Below are 20,670 nucleotides of genomic sequence, written 5' to 3'. Positions count from 1 at the left end.
TATATCTTCAAATAAAACACAAAACAGAAAGCACAACACATTATAACCAGCAGGGGGATGAAATTATAACAGAAAGCCAAAACATTTACATACATTTATGGTTTTGATTGCTTTTGAATTAGTAGAAAAGTTAATAGAGTCCAGATACTGATTTAATTCACAATGAAAAGAAGAAAAAGAGGGTTTTTTGCGTAAGAATTTGGATTTGTGGATGTGGAATTTTGCAATGATAATCAACAAATAATAATAAATGTTTCTTCTTTTTCTTTTTCAATATCAATTCTTTCAGACACAAAATTACACATATAACTCCAAAAAGTTTGAACATTGGGGCACAGACTTTTTTTTATTTTATTTCTTTTCCTTCTGTTCTCTCTTTATGCACCTTTTCCCTGATACATGTTGAAAAAAAATGTTATGCCTTGTTTGTATATGAATATATTTTCAATAAAAAAAATAAATAAAATAAAAAAAACATTTGGGGCACAGACATGTTTTTATAAACAAACTTTATTCAACATTTCAAAAGTACAAAATTCCTTTGAGGAAACATTAGTTTGCAACTGAAACATAAGTTCACAACACACAAGCGAATATGTAACTATACATTTTTTTTCCAAGATAATCTTCTAAATTAAATAAAATAAATAAATAAAATAAATAAAATAATCACAAAATAAAATAATCACAGGGGTTGACATTTCAACAAAAGTGTTTAAGCGTAGCAACATTTGTAAATTAAAGAGCAGGAGACTTTAACATGGTTTCATATAAATCATGAATAGACTGATTTTCTTTTGATAGTACCTTTATAGATGTTATATAATTTTTTTATTTCGTTTTTAAAACGTACTATGGAGGGTTAATGGGGCACATATTATTATTATATTATATTATTAGCTATGAGAGCCAAATCTCGCGAGAGCGTGTTGCTCGGACAGAGACAGGTCTCAAACAAAGTTAATTTTCTCCTAATCTGTCGGTCTGAAAATTGCCAAATTGGTCTCAGAATGTTCAGAAGGGTTTGTGGCTTTTGAAAAATGTGTCCATATTTACTTAGGTTACTATGGGGCGAAGGAATTGGTAATAATCTGTGCTCACGTTCACTTTCCCCATAGGACTCAATAGACTCAGGACCTACTTCCGGTCTCCTAAAGGGGCGGGGCAGTCACGTGACAGATACAGGAAACACAACCGGAAGTGGGGGGAGAGTTTATTGAACGTCTCTGACTTTATACCGTTAATATAATGCATCCATGCTCTATACAAATAAAACTATTCAAATAAAACGTCTCTGGCTCTTCTGAAACCGCCGTCAGACCAGCCACGTCATCAGAACGCGGCGGCCTCTGATTGGCCGCGGCGTCCGGGACGTGAGCCAATCAGCGGCGTCCCCGCGCGGGGCATGCTGGGAGCTGCAGTCTTTAAGCCCCGCCTGCTCCGTAGACGGTTCTGATGGTCCGACTGCTGGAGCGGAGGATGAAGCTGTTCGTGGCCGCCGCGCTGCTGCTGGGCTCGGTTCTGCTGCTGCTGCTGCCCGGCCCCGGGGCCGCGGACGACAAGAAGAAGGGGCCCAAAGTGACGGCCAAGGTGGGTCTGGTTCTGGTTCTGGGGCTGGTTCTGCTGGGGCTGGTTCTGGTGCAGGGGAGGCCGAGCCACGTCACCGAGCCGCGGACTGGAATTCTGGAGACTGCCGCGTTCCATTTAGCTCGGAAATCGAAACTGGGAACTGGGAATCGCAGCCATCTTGGAATGGTAATGCCGCGTTCCATTTGTCCTCGGAAGCCGGAATTTCCCAGTTCCCAGTCGGAATTTTCAACTGGAACGCCTTTCGAAGTGGGATTTCCTACTGGGAAAGTGGGAGAAGCTTCACCACCCCCGAGTTACCATTCCAAGAAGGCTGCCATTCCCAGTTCCGATTTCCGAGGTAAATGGAACGCGGCAGAAGCTTCTCCCACTTTCCCAGTGGGAAATCCGACTTGGAGGGGCGTTCCAGTTGAAAACTCCAACTGGGAAATTCCGACTTCCGAGGACAAATGGAACGCGGCAGACCCGGTGTTCTGCCAATCCTTGCTACCTTGCCGAAAATGCTCCCTGATGGTTTTCTACCTTAGAGCTACAGTTTTACTGTGTTTTACTCCCTAAACCACGTCCTTGTCTCCTGCCAGGCCGTTATTGTAAATAAGAATGTTCTTAATGACCTGCCTGGTTAAATAAAGGCAGAATGACTGAATGAATATCAAATAAAGCCATAGAATTGTTTTTTTTCCCTCTTTATCGTATAATGTTCACAAAGTGTAATGCAATTCATGTCATGGGTAGTTTATTTTGAAGGTTCAAATACTCAACATCCCATATTATCCATTTAGCGTGGCAATCAAACTTTGAAAATCGACTGTGCGCATGCGCAGAACCACAAAGTAGCATTTTTCGGCAGGGAGCAGAAATTGGCAGAACACCGGCTCCGGCCGGGGGTGAATCGGGGATAAATCGGGGTGAGTCGCTAAAAGCAACGGCGTGTTTTTCGTGTTTCTGGCGTGGGTACTTGAGTACGTGAGTACTTGAGTACTTGAGTACGTGAGTCCCGTCGCTGCAGACCAGGATCCCCGGGGATCCTGGTCTGCAGGGACGGATCCAGATGTTTGACCTGCAGCGGTTTGTCCACGTAGACAGATGAAGTAGTGGAATACTGTAGTACTGGAGTACCAACTGTAGTACTGATGAAGTACTGGAATACTACAGTACTTCAGTTTGCACTGTCTTGCACTGCAGAGGTGATGCTGCTTTTAATCTCACTGTACCCAGTTATAAATGACAATAAAAGTATTTATTCAGGACTTCAGTACCCACTGAAATACTTCAGTACTGCTTTTTAATTCCAGCTGCTAAACTCCATCCACATTACTTTACACTGTATATTTTATTTATACCGCAGTCACTCTAATGTACATTTTTTTCTGACATACTTATATTTATATATTTTTGGTACGTTTTTTGCACATTTCTTGTACATATTTATCTATCTGTTTATTTTATTTTATTATCCTAATTTATACTTCAACGTCGTGCTGTTCAGTTGCCTTGAAATTGCCCCTCGGGGATAAATACAGTTTTTCTGAATCTGAATCTGAAGTACTGAATGAAATACTTGTACTGCGACTTCAGTACTGACTGAAGTACTGTGACTTCAGTCAGTACTGAAGTCGTAGTACTGAATTCTTCAGTACTACGACTTCAGTAACTACACGTGGAGGCGACGCAGACCCAACACAGACGAGAGGCTGTGATTGGTTCTTGGTAGCAACGCATTTCTGGTTCTGGTTCGTGAAGCAGTCGTCAACTTTCAGCCTCTTTTCTTCGTGTATGTGGTTTTTTTTTTTGCACAATAGTTGTCCTTATCTCTTTGATTCACTGTGACCGGAAAAGCCGAAAACTAACTCCGCCCCCTCACCTGGTCTAACTCCGCCCCCTCACCTGGTCTAACTCCGCCCCCTCACCTGGTCTAACTCCGCCCCCTCACCTGGTTCTAACTCCGCCCCCTGGTTCTAACTCCGCCCCCTCACTCCCGAGGCCGGTTTTAGGGGGGGCAGGGGTGGGCTGTGGTTTTAGGGGGGGCAGGGGTGGGCTGTGGTTTTAGGGGGGGCAGGGGTGGGCTGTGGTTTTAGGGGGGGCAGGGGTGGGCTGTGTCCACCCAAACGTGCGTCCTGCCCACCCAATCAAAGTTATGGGGATCCTTTATTTTTTTTATAAATATAAAAAATATCACAGAATATCTGTACCGTTTCTGATTGGGTCGGCACTGCGCATCATTTTTAGACAACACTGAACGCATACCGCAAAAGTTGTGTCTCGGCGGAGGGAAGTGTTCAGAACAGCACACACTGAAGGATGATTTATGGTTCCGCGTTACACCAACGCAGAACGGTGCGCGTCGCCGCGTATCCTACGCCGTAGCCCTACGCCGTAGGATACGGCGTAGCCGTGGCTCTAGTGCACTGCTGCGGTGCCGTGCAGGCTCTGGAGCCACCGGCCTGCCGCGGGACCTTTTAAATCAACACACGATTGATGGATTAAAAAAAAAAAAAAAAAAAGAAGCAAACAAAAAGAAAGCAAAAAAATAAATAAATGCAGCCTCAACACAAGCCAGCGTCCTATTTGTGCCGGTGTTCTGCCATTTTTTGCTGCTTTGCCACAAATGCTACCTAATGGTTTTCTACCTTTGCAGAGCTACAATCTTTGTTTCGTTTTTTTCTGTGTTTTACTCCCTAAACCACTTCCTTGTCTCTTGCCAGGCTGTTATTATAAATAAGAATGTTCTTAATGACCTGCTGGTTAAATAAAGGCCAATGACTGAATGAATATCAAATAAAGCGATAGAATTGTTTTTTTCTCTCTTTATCGTATAATGTTCACAAGTGTAATGCGATTCATGTCGTGGATTTTGATGGAACAAATTCTCAATATCCCATATTATCCATTTTACATCGTGCAAGAAATGATTGGCGTGGAAATCAAAGTAGCATTTCTCTGCAGGTAGCCAGGATTGTCAGAACAGCGGTCCCCAGCCCGGGTAAATGCAGAGGGAAGAGTCAGGGAGGGTTAGGGTTAGTAACCGTGGAGAAGATAGATGAACTGATATGATGAGCAGAGTTTTATATGCATTTCTGGGGTTTAACCCCCCTAAAATTTTACTCTGCCCACCTTAGTGGGTCTTGCTAACCCCGCCCCCTGGTTCTAACTCCACCCCCTAACCTGGTCCTAACTCCGCCCCCTGGTCTTAACTCCGCCCCCTGGTCTTAACTCCGCCCCCTCACCTGGTCTTAACTCCGCCCCCTCTCCCCAGGTTTACTTTGACATGAAGATCGGAGACGAGGAGGTCGGCCGGATCGTCATCGGGGTCTTCGGGAAAACCGTTCCCAAGACGGTGGACAACTTTGTTGCCCTGGCGACGGGAGAGGTGAGGACCTGGTTCTGGTTCTGGTTCTGGTTCTGGTTCTGGTTCTGGTTCTGGTTAGGCCTGTGTTGAAAAAATCAATTTTCTGATTCTAAATCGATTCTCATATTAATTCCTAAAAATCAATTTGTATGTCTAAAGATCGATTATTTATTTATTTTTCTAATTTTTTTTTTTTTGATTACTTTTTTATTTATTTATTTATTTTTTATTTTTTCCCCATCATTCCATTTTTACCTGGTGAACTTTAATCCCAGTAGTTTTGAAAACTCCTGAACTAAATGAACTTTTCTTTAGAGAAAATGCTGGACATTTCAGCTTAAATGTCTAAATGTTATATTAGTTTAATGAAGTTCATATTATCTATATTTACTAGAGCTTGTTTGGTTTCTCTGTTATCGGACACGGTTCGTCATGAAATACCTGAAAAACACCGGTGCTTCATGTCTGTGTGTCTGTTACAGAATAATAATAATAATAAAAGAATAAACCAGACAAGATAAAATAATCTGTTTACTGCTTGAGCTGTTTATTTCTTTATTTTTTTGCACTTTAAATGGATATTGAAATGCCTATTTGAGTTATTTATTTCTTAGTTATTTCACTAATTATTGTGAAATTATTATTTCACTAATTATTTTACAGTCATATAATCCAGGAAACACTAACCCAAATCAATATTTAATCAAACGGTGATAATCGATTCTGAATCTTAAGAATCAGAATCAAATCGATTCTTGACGTTTGAATCAATACCCGGTTCTGGATCTGGATCTGGTTCTGGATCAGGATTCTGGTTCTGGTTCTGGATCTGGATCAGGATTCTGGTTCTGGATCAGGATTCTGGTTCTGGATCTGGATCAGGATTCTGGTTCTGGATCAGGATTCTGGTTCTGGATCAGGATTCTGGTTCTGGATCAGGATTCTGGATCAGGATCAGGATCAGGGTTCTGGTTCTGGTTCTGGGTCAGGACTGAACCGGGTCTCGTCTCTCTCTCCTCCAGAAAGGATTCTGGTTCTGGTTCTGGATCAGGGTTCTGGTTCTAGTTCTAGTTCTGGTTCTGGATTGTGGTTTCTGGTTCTGGGTCAGGACTGAACCGGGTCTCGTCTCTCTCTCCTCCAGAAAGGATTCGGCTACAAGGGCAGCAAGTTCCACCGGGTCATCAAGCAGTTCATGATCCAGGGAGGAGACTTCACCAGGGGGGACGGGACCGGGGGTGAGTCCGGGTCGGGTCTGGGACCGGGGTCTGGGTCTGGGGGACCGGGTCTGGGACCGGGGGTGAGTCTGGGACGGGTCTGGGACGGGTCTGGGGGACCGGGTCTGGGTCTGGGGGACCGGGGGTGAGTCTGGTCTGGGTCTGGGGGACCGGGTCTGGGTCTGGGTCTGGGACCGGGTCTGGGACGGGTCTGGGTCTGGGTCTGGGTCTGGGACCGGGGGTGAGTCTGGGTCTGGTCCGGGTCTGGGGGACCGGGTCTGGACTAGGGCTGGGCGATATATCGAGATTTTAATATATATCAATATATTTTCAAACGTAATATGTAGGGGTGGGTATTGCCAAGGACCTCACGATACGATACACACCACGATACCTGAGTCACGATACGATACACATCACGATACCTGAGTCACGATACGATACACATCACGATACCTGAGTCACGATACGATACACATCACGATACCTGAGTCACGATACGATACACATCACGATACCTGAGTCACGATACGATACACACCACGATACCTGAGTCACGATACGATACACATCACGATACCTGAGTCACGATACGATACACATCACGATACCTGAGTCACGATACGATACACATCACGATACCTGAGTCACGATACGATACACACCACGATACCTGAGTCACGATACGATACACATCACGATACCTGAGTCACGATACGATACACACCACGATACCTGAGTCACGATACGATACACATCACGATACCTGAGTCACGATACGATACACATCACGATACCTGAGTCACGATACGATACACATCACGATACCTGAGTCACGATACGATACACACCACGATACCTGAGTCACGATACGATACACATCACGATACCTGAGTCACGATACGATACACATCACGATACCTGAGTCACGATACGATACACATCACGATACCTGAGATACGATACACATCACGATACCTGAGATACGATACACATCACGATACCTGAGATACGATACACATCACGATACCTGAGATACGATACACATCACGATACCTGAGTCACGATACGATACACATCACGATACCTGAGTCACGATACGATACACATCACGATACCTGAGTCACGATACGATACACATCACGATACCTGAGTCACGATACGATACACATCACGATACCTGAGTCACGATACGATACACATCACGATACCTGAGTCACGATACGATACACATCACGATACCTGAGTCACGATACGATACACATCACGATACCTGAGTCACGATACGATACACATCACGATACCTGAGTCACGATACGATACACATCACGATACCTGAGTCACGATACGATACACATCACGATACCTGAGTCACGATACGATACCATCACGATACCTGAGTCACGATACGATACCATCACGATACCTGAGTCACGATACGATACACATCACGATACCTGAGTCACGATACAATAACATCACGATACCTGAGTCACGATACGATACACATCACGATACGATACACATCACGATACCTGAGTCACGATACGATACACATCACGATACCTGAGTCACGATACAATAACATCACGATACCTGAGTCACGATACGATACACATCACGATACGATACACATCACGATACCTGAGTCACGATACGATACACATCACGATACCTGAGTCACGATACGATACACATCACGATACCTGAGTCACGATACGATACACATCACGATACGATACACATCACGATACCTGAGTCACGATACGATACACATCACGATACCTGAGTCACGATACGATACACATCACGATACCTGAGTCACGATACGATACACATCACGATACCTGAGTCACGATACGATACACATCACGATACCTGAGTCACGATACGGTACACATCACGATACCTGAGTCACGATACGATACACATCACGATACCTGAGTCACGATACGATACACATCACGATACCTGAGTCACGATACGATACACATCACGATACCTGAGTCACGATACGATACACATCACGATACCTGAGTCACGATACGATACACATCACGATACCTGAGTCACGATACGATACACATCACGATACCTGAGTCACGATACGGTACACATCACGATACCTGAGTCACGATACGGTACACATCACGATACCTGAGTCACGATACGGTACACATCACGATACCTGAGTCACGATACGATACACATCACGATACCTGAGTCACGATACGATACACATCACGATACCTGAGTCACGATACGATACACATCACGATACCTGAGTCACGATACGATACACATCACGATACCTGAGTCACGATACGATACACAACACGATACCTGAGTCACGATACGATACACATCACGATACCTGAGATACGATACACATCACGATACCTGAGTCACGATACGATACACATCACCATACCTGAGATACGATACACATCACGATACCTGAGTCACGATACGATACACATCACGATACCTGAGTCACGATACGATACACAACACGATACCTGAGTCACGATACGATACACATCACGATACCTGAGATACGATACACATCACGATACCTGAGTCACGATACGATACACATCACCATACCTGAGTCACGATACGATACACATCACCATACCTGAGATACGATACACATCACGATACCTGAGTCACGATACGATACACATCACGATACCTGAGTCACGATACGATACACATCACCATACCTGAGTCACGATACGATACACATCACCATACCCGAGTCACGATACGATACACATCACGATACCCGAGTCACGATACGATACACATCACGATACCCGAGTCACGATACGATACACATCACCATACCTGAGTCACGATACGATACGATATTGCGATATTGCGATATATAAAGTTAGCTGAAAACTGTAAAAAGCTTTATGGATCTTAAAATCCGAGTTGCCCGTTCATCAGATTATAGTGACAATTCATGGGACAAACTGAGTCAAAACAATGTTTTATTATAACTATACAAGCTAAAGTTACAACATATTTGTATATGTTTTTCATATTATTTACATCATATGAAATTAACATTACATTTAGTATGAGGTTGCTTTAATTATGTGGCAAATGATAATAAACACAAGAAAGATGGAACTAAAACCAAGGACAGGCACAGTGATCAGTCAGTATAGATATAAATCCATAAATAAATAAACCTCTGTCCATTATTTTTCATTTTTTAAGGACAGGCAATTGTGTTATATAAAAAATAAATTATAAAATGAAATAAAACGTGAGCTCAGTGCAGGGCCCTCCCAGGGTTGGTAGAGAGTGCAAATGCCCAGGACTGTCACTTAGGTAGGAGATGGGTGATGTAATGGGAAAAAATCGGGGATAAAAAATATTTAAAAAAAAAAAAAAAAAAAAAAAACGATATTCAAATTTTGAATATCGATATTGAATCAGCTGGAAAAGTATCGCGATATATTGCCATATCAAAATGTTTGCCCACCCCTAGTGATATGGTACGAGACAATATCGTTTATATCGATTTAAAAAAATATATATATATATTTTATTTTTTATTTTTTTATGATTTTGATATAGCTTATTTTGTGACAAATTGACTTGAATGTTTTATTTGAGATTTGCACTAATGTTTTGTTATTTGCACAACTGTCAACCTCAGTGGAAAAGTCTGCCTGTTACTGTCTACATTGTATTAATTACAGTGTATTTTAATTTAATTGTTATGCAGGAAAGGGATATTTGTTTTATTTTATTCAAGAAGTATTTTTATTCTATATATGCAGGCAGTTTATTTTTATTTCATTTGTTTTATACATGTTGATATTGTGCAGACCTCTGTTAATAAAGGAACCTGTGTGACATTTGGCACGAGGTTTTGTATTAAAACTGACTGTTTTTTTAAGGGTTTGAGCAGAAAAAATGAAGCTAGCAGAGATGCTAGCAGAGATGCTAGCAGAGATGCTAGCAGAGATGCTAGCAGAGATGCTATGCTATAATGCTTTGGGGGAAACCCCAATTATGGCACAGAAAAAATATGGATATATATCGAGTATCGACATTCAGCTAGACCAGGGATCAGCAACCCAACATGTTATAGATCCATATTGGACCAAAAACACAAAAAACAAACATGTCTGGAGCCGCAAAAAATGAAAAGTCTGGTATCAGAATTAGAATGAAGAAACACATGCTGTATGTTTCTATATTAGTAAGAACTGGGGGAAGATTGTTTTTTTTTCATTATGCACTTTGAGAAAAAAGTTGAAATTTCGAGAAAAAAGTCGAAATTTCGAGAAAAAAGTTGAAATGTCAATTTGGAGAAAAAAGTCGAAATATAAAGATTAATGTCGAAGTAAAATCTTGAGGAAAAAAGGTGAAATTTCGAGAAAAAAGTCAAAATTTCGAGATTAAAAAGGAAAGGAAAAAGGAAGAAAAAAAGACAAAAAGAAAAAGAAAAAAAAAAGGTCAAAGATTTTTGAAAAAGCTCCAGGAGCCACTAGGGCGGCGCTAAAGAGCCACGGGTTACCGAGCCCTGAGCTAGAAAATATCCAGATATGACTTTTGGTCCATATGGCCCAGCCCTAGTCTGGGTCTAGTCCATACCTGCTCCAGACCCAGACCTGGTCCAGGTCTGGTACCACCTCCAGGTCTAACCTCTCTCCCCCCCACAGGGAAGAGCATCTACGGGGACCGGTTCCCTGACGAGAACTTCAAGCTGAAGCACTACGGCGCCGGCTGGCTCAGCATGGCCAACGCCGGCAAAGACACCAACGGGTCCCAGTTCTTCATCACCACCGTGCAGACGCCCTGGCTGGACGGCAAGCACGTGGTGTTCGGCAAGATCCTGGAGGGCATGGTGGGTACCGGTCTGGGGGGGGGGGGTAGATCCTGGAGGGCATGGTGGGTACCGGTCTGGGGGGGGGGGCAAGATCCTGGAGGGCATGGTGGGTACCGGTCTGGGGGGGCTGTAGATCCTGGAGGGCATGGTGGGTACCGGTCTGTAGATCCTGGAGGGCATGGTGGGTACCGGTCTGGGGGGACCTGTAGATCCTGGAGGGCATGGTGGGTACCGGTCTGGGGGGGGGGGCAAGATCCTGGAGGGCATGGTGGGTACCGGTCTGGGGGGGCCGGGGGGGGCGGCAAGATCCTGGAGGGCATGGTGGGTACCGGTCTGGGGGGGCCGGGGGGGGCGGCAAGATCCTGGAGGGCATGGTGGGTACCGGTCTGGGGGGGGGACCTGTAGATCCTGGAGGGCATGGTGGGTACCGGTCTGGGGGGGGGACCTGTAGATCCTGGAGGGCATGGTGGGTACCGGTCTGGGGGGGGGACCTGTAGATCCTGGAGGGCATGGTGGGTACCGGTCTGGGGGGGCTGTAGATCCTGGAGGGCATGGTGGGTACCGGTCTGGGGGGGGTCTGTAGATCCTGGAGGGCATGGTGGGTACCGGTCTGGGGGGGGGTCTGTAGATCCTGGAGGGCATGGTGGGTACCGGTCTGGGGGGGGGGCTGTAGATCCTGGAGGGCATGGTGGGTACCGGTCTGGGGGGGGGTCTGTAGATCCTGGAGGGCATGGTGGGTACCGGTCTGGGGGGGGGGCTGTAGATCCTGGAGGGCATGGTGGGTACCGGTCTGGGGGGGGGCTGTAGATCCTGGAGGGCATGGTGGGTACCGGTCTGGGGGGACCTGTAGATCCTGGAGGGCATGGTGGGTACCGGTCTGGGGGGGGGTCTGTAGATCCTGGAGGGCATGGTGGGTACCGGTCTGGGGGGGGACCTGTAGATCCTGCAGGGCATGGTGGGTACCGGTCTGGGGGGGGGTAGATCCTGGAGGGCATGGTGGGTACCGGTCTGGGGGGGGGTCTGTAGATCCTGGAGGGCATGGTGGGTACCGGTCTGGGGGGGGACCTGTAGATCCTGGAGGGCATGGTGGGTACCGGTCTGGGGGGGGGGCTGTAGATCCTGGAGGGCATGGTGGGTACCGGTCTGGGGGGGGACCTGTAGATCCTGCAGGGCATGGTGGGTACCGGTCTGGGGGGGGACCTGTAGATCCTGCAGGGCATGGTGGGTACCGGTCTGGGGGGGGACCTGTAGATCCTGGAGGGCATGGTGGGTACCGGTCTGGGGGGTCTGTAGATCCTGGAGGGCATGGTGGGTACCGGTCTGGGGGGGGGGGGGGGGACCTGTAGATCCTGGAGGGCATGGTGGGTACCGGTCTGGGGGGGGGCTGTAGATCCTGGAGGGCATGGTGGGTACCGGTCTGGGGGGGGTCTGTAGATCCTGGAGGGCATGGTGGGTACCGGTCTGGGGGGGGGCTGTAGATCCTGGAGGGCATGGTGGGTACCGGTCTGGGGGGGGGGGAGGGAAGAAGGAAGGAAGGGAGGGAGGGAGGGAGGAAGGAAGGAAGGGAGGGAGGGAGGAAGGAAGGGAGGGAGGGAGGAAGGAAGGGAGGGAGGGAGGAAGGAAGGAAGGGAGGGAGGAAGGAAGGAAGGAAGTGAGAAAAGGAAGGGAGGGAGGGAGGAAGGAAGGAAGGGAAAAAGGAAGGAAGGAAGGAAGGGAGGGAGGAAGGAAGGAAGGAAGTGAGAAAAGGAAGGGAGGGAGGGAGGAAGGAAGGGAAAAAGGAAGGAAGGAAGGAAGGAAGGGAGGGAGGGAGGAAGGGAGGGAGGGAGGAAGGGAGGAAATGAGCGAGAAAGAAAGAGATAAATTCCCGTTGATACGTGTTTGTGTAACAAACATGGAGGATCTGAGTCGTTACAGTTTTGCAGTACAGGTGTAACTCATGTAATTGGTTTTTATTAATTCTATTTAATTGGTGTAGTTTAGTATTTAGTATCTTTTAGAGCAGTGTTTTGGCTCCAAAGACTGAATGTGGTGATAGATTTATAGTTACAAAGATGGAGTTGAATTAGTATTTTTTTTATCGTCATTTTTATCGTTATCAGGATAAATGACAGAAATTATCGAGATACATTTTTTAGTCCGTACCGCCCATCCCTACCGGGGGGGACCGGGCTGGACCAGGAACCTGGTTCAGACCTCCAGAACCAGGTTCCTGGTGGTCTCGTTCCAGGAACCAGGTTCCTGGTCTCCAGAACCAGGAACCTGGTTTCTGCAGGTCCAGAACCAGGAACCTGGTTTCTGCAGGTCCAGAACCAGGAACCTGGTTTCTGCAGGTCCAGAACCAGGAACCTGGTTTCTGCAGGTCCAGAACTCCTCCAGGTCTCTGAGGTCAGAGGAAGTCATGTGACCTAGCTGCTCTTAAATGATGTGAGATAAAAGGATGTAGAACAGGGGTGTCCGAGCCGCGGCTCACGAGCCGCATGCACCTCTTTTCCCAGTGTCATGCGGCTCTTTTCCCAGTGTCATGCGGCTCTTTTCCCAGTGTCATGCGGCTCTTTTCCCAGTGTCATGCGGCTCTTTTCCCAGTGTCATGCGGCTCTTTTCCCGGTGTCATGCGGCTCTTTTCCCGGCGTCATGCGGCTCTTTTCCCGGTGTCATGCACCTCTTTTCCCAGTGTCATGCACCTCTTTTCCCAGTGTCATGCGGCTCTTTTCCCAGTGTCATGCAGCTCTTTTCCCAGTGTCATGCACCTCTTTTCCCAGTGTCATGCGGCTCTTTTCCCGGTGTCATGCGGCTCTTTTCCCGGCGTCATGCGGCTCTTTTCCCGGCGTCATGCAGCTCTTTTCCCGGTGTCATGCAGCTCTTTTCCCAGTGTCATGCGGCTCTTTTCCCGGTGTCATGCAGCTCTTTTCCCAGTGTCATGCACCTCTTTTCCCAGTGTCATGCAGCTCTTTTCCCGGTGTCATGCACCTCTTTTCCCGGTGTCATGCAGCTCTTTTCCCGGTGTCATGCAGCTCTTTTCCCGGTGTCATGCGGCTCCTGCGACTTTATTGGATGGTGCAGTGAAAGACAGACACGTAGGAAGTGGAGGCAAAATATGCCACGACTGGAATCGAACCCGCGTCGCTGTACAGGAGAAGGTTTACGTCCCTGCTCAACCCGCTGAACCATACGGATGCTAGCGCTCGTGTTGGAAAAAATGCAAGCCAGGCCGTGGTTTACGCTCGTTATATCACAGCTGAGGATCGTTATATCACAGCTGAGCGGCGACTGCGGCCCAACGCAAAGCTTTTAGAAAACTGTTACCAATAATGTAAATATGAAAGAGGAATACACTAGCTATTTCATGTAGTTTTTAATTGATCAGAAATACATATTATCCAGTAAAAATATCCCACTGTGTAAAACAATAGTCCATCTCTCCAGATGTAGCTCCGCATGTCGGAGAAAGGAACTCCTCCATCCATCCATCGTTAGCTCCTCCCCGCTAACGGTAGCTCCTCCCCGCTAACGTTAGCTCCTCCCCGCTAACTTTAGCTCCTCCCCGCTAACGTTAGCTCCTCCCCGGAGATCAACGTTTACCCTCAACATGCCTCATTAATAGTTAACGAAGATAAAAACTAAACTTTAACACCAGCTAGTTTTTTATACCTGCTGTAACCGTCATAAATCTGTACCAGTTGGTTGTTGCCATGGAAACGTTGCTTCCCTGACGTGGAATGATCTGCTGTGATGAGGCTTTAGAATAGAAGCCGTGGTATAAGCTCATTATACCACAGTTAACAACCAATCAGATCATTATAGCACAGTTAACAACCAATCAGATCATTATACCACAGTTAACAACCAATCAGATCATTATACCACAGTTAACAACCAATCAGATCATTATACCACAGTTAACAACCAATCAGATCATTATACCACAGTTAACAACCAATCAGATCATTATACCACAGTTAACAACCAATCAGATCATTATACCACAGTTAACAACCAATCAGATCATTATAGCACAGTTAACAACCAATCAGATCATTATACCACAGTTAACAACCAATCAGATCATTATACCACAGTTAACAACCAATCAGATCATTATACCACAGTTAACAACCAATCAGATCATTATACCACAGTTAACAACCAATCAGATCATTATACCACAGTTAACAACCAATCAGATCATTATACCACAGTTAACAACCAATCAGATCATTATACCACAGTTAACAACCAATCAGATCATTATACCACAGTTAACAACCAATCAGTTTCCAGGATTTCACCTTTCCATTTTCTAATGGTATTTTTATGTCTCAGAGAGAGCAGGGAGTGAAGGATCATGGGTAGTAGGAATGGGCGGTATGGACTAAAAGATTTATCACGATAATTTCTGGCATTTATCCTGATAACAATAAAAATGACAATTTAAAAAAAAAAAAAAAAAAAAGAAATACCAATTCAACTCCACGTTTGTAAATATAAATCTATCTCCACATTCAGTCTTTGGAGCCAAATCACTGCTCTAAAAGATACTAAACTACACCAATTACATTGAATTAATCTATCTTTTCTTTTTTTCTTCTTTCTTTCTTTTTTTCTCTTTTTCTTTCTTTCTTTCTTTCTTTTTTCTTTCTTTTTTCTCTTTTTTTTTCTTTTTCTCTTTTTCTCTTTTTTTTCTTTTTCTCTTTTTTTCTTTCTTTCTTTCTTTTTTTCTTTTTTCTCTTTTTTTTTCTTTTTTTTTTCTTTCTTTTCTCTTTTTTTTCTTTCTTTCTTTTTTTTTTCTTTTCTTTTTTCTCTTTTTTTCTTTTCTCTTTCTTTCTTTTTCTCTTTTTTTTCTCTTTCTTTCTTTCTTTTTTTTCTTTTTCTTTTTTTCTCTTTTTTTTCTCTTTCTTTTTTTCTTTCTTTTTTTCTTTTTTTCTTTTTTTCTTTTCTTTTTTTCTTTTTTCTCTTTTTTTTTCTTTTCTCTTTTTTTTCTTTCTTTCTTTCTTTTTTTCTCTTTTTTTCTTTCTTTCTTTTTCTCTTTCTTTCTTTTTCTCTTTTTTTTCTCTTTCTTTCTTTCTTTTTTTCTTTTTCTCTTTTTTTTCTCTTTCTTTCTTTCTTTTTTTCTCTTTCTTTTTTTCTTTCTTTTTTTTCTTTCTTTCTTTCTTTTTTTCTTTTTTCTCTTTTTTTTTCTTTTCTCTTTTTTTTCTTTCTTTTCTCTTTTTTTTCTTTCTTTCTTTTTTTTTTCTTTTCTTTTTTCTCTTTTTTTCTTTTCTCTTTCTTTCTTTTTCTCTTTTTTTTCTCTTTCTTTCTTTCTTTTTTTTCTTTTTCTTTTTTTCTCTTTTTTTTCTCTTTCTTTTTTTCTTTCTTTTTTTCTTTTTTTCTTTTTTTCTTTTCTTTTTTTCTTTTTTCTCTTTTTTTTTCTTTTCTCTTTTTTTTCTTTCTTTCTTTCTTTTTTTCTCTTTTTTTCTTTCTTTCTTTTTCTCTTTCTTTCTTTTTCTCTTTTTTTTCTCTTTCTTTCTTTCTTTTTTTCTTTTTCTCTTTTTTTTCTCTTTCTTTCTTTCTTTTTTTCTCTTTCTTTTTTTCTTTCTTTTTTTTCTTTCTTTCTTTCTTTTTTTCTTTTTTCTCTTTTTTTTTCTTTTCTCTTTTTTTTCTTTCTTTCTTTCTTTTTTTTCTTTTTCTTTTTTTTTCTTTCTTTTTTGCTTTCTTTTTTCTCTTTTTTTCTTTCTTTTTTCTCTTTCTTTTTTTCTCCGTAACGTGCACCCAGGTGTGTTATACATCAAAACGTGCGTCTGCATCCTGCGACTATGTGCATTACTTTTCTCAGTCAAAAGCTGGACGCCAAAAAGCGCGCCCCCCTTCATCTGATTGGTTCATATTTGATAGTTCCTACTTTCTCCATAACTTTTGAATGTTTTGACATAAAGACTCGTGGGTGGTGTCATCGGACTCGGTGTTGAATCCTTGACCTTTATTGCCTGCGCAGCTTTAATTATGAATCTTGTCATTTCCAGGACGTGGTCAACAAGATCGAGGCCACCAAGACGGACGGCCGGGACAAACCGCTGAAGGACGTCGTCATCCACGACTCGGGCGTGATCGAGGTGGAGAAGCCGTTCGCCGTGGCCAAGGAGTAGACGGGGGGTCTGGGGGGGTGGGAGGGACCTGGGGGGACCTGGGGGGACCTGGGGACCCGGGGGGACCTGGAGGGGGCGGGGCTTCAGAAGAGCAGTGGTGACATCATCACTCTGGTCCATCTAACATTCCAGACACTGAAACTTCTGTTTTGTAAAAAATGAGATCTGAAATAAAGATTCAGTTTTTCTTAAACTGCTGGATGTTTTTTTATTATTATTAACGACTTGTTATTAATCCTGGAGGTTTTTGTGCCAGAGCAGAAACAAACGTTGGGGAATAAATGGTAAAACTGTAAACTAAAGAAGTGAAAGTAAAACAGCCGTCGGCCTCAAACACTTAGGAGTTTACAGGGAAGATTCTGGACGAGAAGAGACTTCACTCTGGTCCCAGGACCTGGACCAGGACCTGGACCGGAGACCTGGACCAGGACCAGGACCAGGACCTGGACCTGGACCAGGACTGCTCTCTAGACCAGTCCTGGTCCTGGTCCTGGTCTAGAGAGCGTTTTGGTGCTGGGGCAGAATCCTGTTGCTCCAAACACTGAGTCAGGTTTAAAAGTTCCTGCACAAGAATTGCCGTCACCATGAACATTAAATTCACCAACTATTAAGACTGTTATGCAAGAGAATCAGGGCCGTGCAGGAGAGCAAATATTTGAGAGGGAAGATTTTTTTATTGTGGACTTTGAGGAAAAAGTTGAAATGTTAAGATTACTGTTGAAATACAATCTCAAGAATAAAGTTGAAATTTTGCATTTTTTTTCTCACATTTCAACCTTTTTTGCAAAATTGTACTTTAACATCTTGAAATTTCTTCTTTTTTCTCGATATTTCGACTTTTTCTCGATATTTCGACTTTTCTCAAAATTGTACCTGAACAGTAATCTCGAAATTTCTCCTTTTTTCTCAACTTTTTTCATGAAATTTTGACTTTTTTCTCGACATTTCGACTTTTTTTTTTTTTTCCAGTGCATGGACAAAAAAATCTTCTAAAATATTTTAATTTTTTTCCTGCCTGGCCCTAATACTCTTTCAACTTGATTATTGGAGATAAAAAGTCACTAAAATCCATAAAAATGCAGCAGCATGGCCACCAACACAAATAGAGTCTGGACAATAGTGATGATCAATAATAATCATAATAGTGATGATCAATAATCATAATAGTGATGATCAATAATCATAATCATAATAGTGATGATCAATAATCATAATCATAATAGTGATGATCAATAATAATAATAATAGTGATGATCAATAATAATAATCATAATAGTGATGATCAATAATAATAATCATAATAGTGATGATCAATAATAATAATAATAATAGTGATGATCAATAATAATAATAATAGTGATGATCAATAATAATAATAATAATAGTGATGATCAATAATAATAATCATAATAGTGATGATCAATAATAATAATCATAATAGTGATGATCAATAATAATAATCATAATAGTGATGATCAATACCACGATTTCCTTTCTGATCTGATATCCAGTAAAGTTCAGGCTGGTACCGATTACTCACCGATACTTGGAGCAAATCCACCTAATGTGGTCAATATAAAGAGATTAGTGTATTTGAGATAGTTTAAGAATACAAGACAATCGTCACTTAGTTAGATATTTATTTTAAAGTCAGAAGTATAATTATATATATATATATATATATATATATATATATATATATATATATATATATAATTATATACAGTAAGTTTACTGAGGCAGCAGCCGAGCTGTAACAACAAAAGAAAAACCAGTGTTTGAAAAAGATGTTTCCATCACTAAAAAAGATCCTACGTAAAATAATAAAACCATTAAAATAAATAAGAGAATAAACAAAAATAAGAACTACTATAAAGAATTAAAATGAAAAGAAAGTAGTTCCATCAGCAGCATTTAGACACAATCTGAATAGTTTAGTTACTTTCCCCCGTATTCCTGTTAATTAATAATAGTAATAATAATAATAATAATAATAATAATAATAATAATATACACCACAAATGACCGAAGTATCGGTTAAAGTATGGATATTTTAGTTTGATAATTTAGAGCATATAGGTCTGGACCAGAGTTATTATCGTTCACGAAAACGAACGAAATAACGAAAACTAAAATTGAAAAAACAATTTCGTTAACTGAACTAAATAAAAACGAAAATTAAAAGACAAAAACAATAACTAAAACTATATTGCGTGTTTAGAAAACTAACTAAAACGAACTGAAATTATAGATATAATTTCCTCCGTTTTCGTCCCTGTCAATATAAACCTCTTGGTTTGATTAATTTATTCTGCTCTGGCCGTTTATCTCCGACTGGCATCTACGGCACCTGAACGCCTCACGGTCCGTGACGTCAAAACTAAAACTAATAAAAACTAAACTAAAACTAAGCATTTTTGAAAATATAAAAACTAATAAAAACTAGCAAACCCACACTAAAAACTAATTAAAACTAACTGAATTGAAGGAGAAAAAGTCAAAACGAAATAAAACTAAACTAAAATGAAAAATTCAAAACTATTATAAGCCTGTTCTGGTATCGGGAGGATATTCCAGTATTGATCCACGTCACGACTGAAGAAGTTTGACTGTTCTCCGTTTTACTGGTAAAACTGTTCCTGAACACATTGTGCAATCATGTTTTCTTCTACTCAGGGGTTTTCTGGGCTTTTGTGTAGTGGGTTTTCTGGGAACTGATGTGTTAACTATAGTGTGGTTTGATTGTATATGTGGGTAAAAACGTCAGGGTTGTTTCTATGTTTGTTGGAGTCTGATTGTCGCCTGTTTCTCTCGTGTCCAAGACAAATTTCTCCTAAGGGAGACAATTAAAATTCATCTTATCTTATTTATATTGGAAATATGGCTCATAAAATAAAGGTTTGAATGACTGTACTAGTCCTGGTTTCAGCTCTACTAGCTGCAGATCCTGCTGCAGTTCCTGCTGCAGTTCCTGCTGCAGTTCCTGCTGCAGTTCCTGCTGCAGTTCCTGCTGCAGTTCCTGCTGCAGTTCCTGCTGCAGTTCCTGCTGCAGTTCCTGCTGCAGTTCCTGCTGCAGTTCCTGCTGCAGTTCCTGCTGCAGTTCCTGCTGCAGTTCCTGCTGCAGTTCCTGCTGTGACCAGCAGAGGGGGGTGTAGTACTCTGTACTGCACTGCTGTACTCTATTACTGTACTCTATTACTGTAGTAAACTACTCTGTACTGCACTGCTGTACTCTATTACTGTACTACTCTAGTGTAGTAAACTAGTGTAGTAAACTACTGTAGTAAACTACTGTACTGTAGTAAACTACTGTACTGTAGTAAACTACTGTACTGTAGTAAACTACTGTACTACTATAAGGGAAGGAAAGGTAAGGGTATTTGTCTAGTACAATTCAACACAAGGTAATTCAAAGTGTTTTACATCAACATTAAAAGCTGCAAGACACAATTAAAACATAAATAACAAATAAAATGATAAGAAAAGAGGTAAAATAATAAAAAGCAGCAGTTGTTATTCAGTAAGGGCAGTAAATCCAGCAGGTTC

General features: G+C 42.4%; 1 protein-coding gene across 1 annotated transcript; it reads left to right on the top strand.

Annotated features, from left to right (window-relative positions):
* Positions 1-1,426: 1,426 nt before the first annotated feature.
* On the top strand, positions 1,427-17,317 carry LOC133443656 (peptidyl-prolyl cis-trans isomerase B). The gene is made up of 5 exons (XM_061720761.1): positions 1,427-1,590; positions 4,844-4,957; positions 6,078-6,171; positions 10,839-11,023; positions 17,002-17,317. Exons 1-5 carry the CDS (start codon positions 1,456-1,458, stop codon positions 17,122-17,124), a joined length of 651 nt encoding a protein of 216 aa, XP_061576745.1. The 5' UTR covers positions 1,427-1,455; the 3' UTR covers positions 17,125-17,317.
* The last annotated feature ends 3,353 nt before the right edge of the window (positions 17,318-20,670 follow it).

This window comes from Cololabis saira, chromosome 5 (genome assembly GCF_033807715.1).
Source record: "Cololabis saira isolate AMF1-May2022 chromosome 5, fColSai1.1, whole genome shotgun sequence".
NCBI classification, from domain to species: Eukaryota; Metazoa; Chordata; class Actinopteri; order Beloniformes; family Belonidae; genus Cololabis; species Cololabis saira.
This window is presented reverse-complemented; position numbering and strand designations above follow the sequence as displayed.

Excerpts from the sequence above, each read along its gene's own strand:
- LOC133443656 (XM_061720761.1), top strand. The coding sequence starts at position 1,456 with ATGGTCCGACTGCTGGAGCGGAGGATGAAGCTGTTCGTGGCCGCCGCG. Across the intron at positions 1,591-4,843 it reads GGCCCAAAGTGACGGCCAAG|GTTTACTTTGACATGAAGAT; the intron begins GTGGGTCTGGTT and ends CCCTCTCCCCAG. Across the intron at positions 4,958-6,077 it reads TTGCCCTGGCGACGGGAGAG|AAAGGATTCGGCTACAAGGG; the intron begins GTGAGGACCTGG and ends TCTCTCCTCCAG.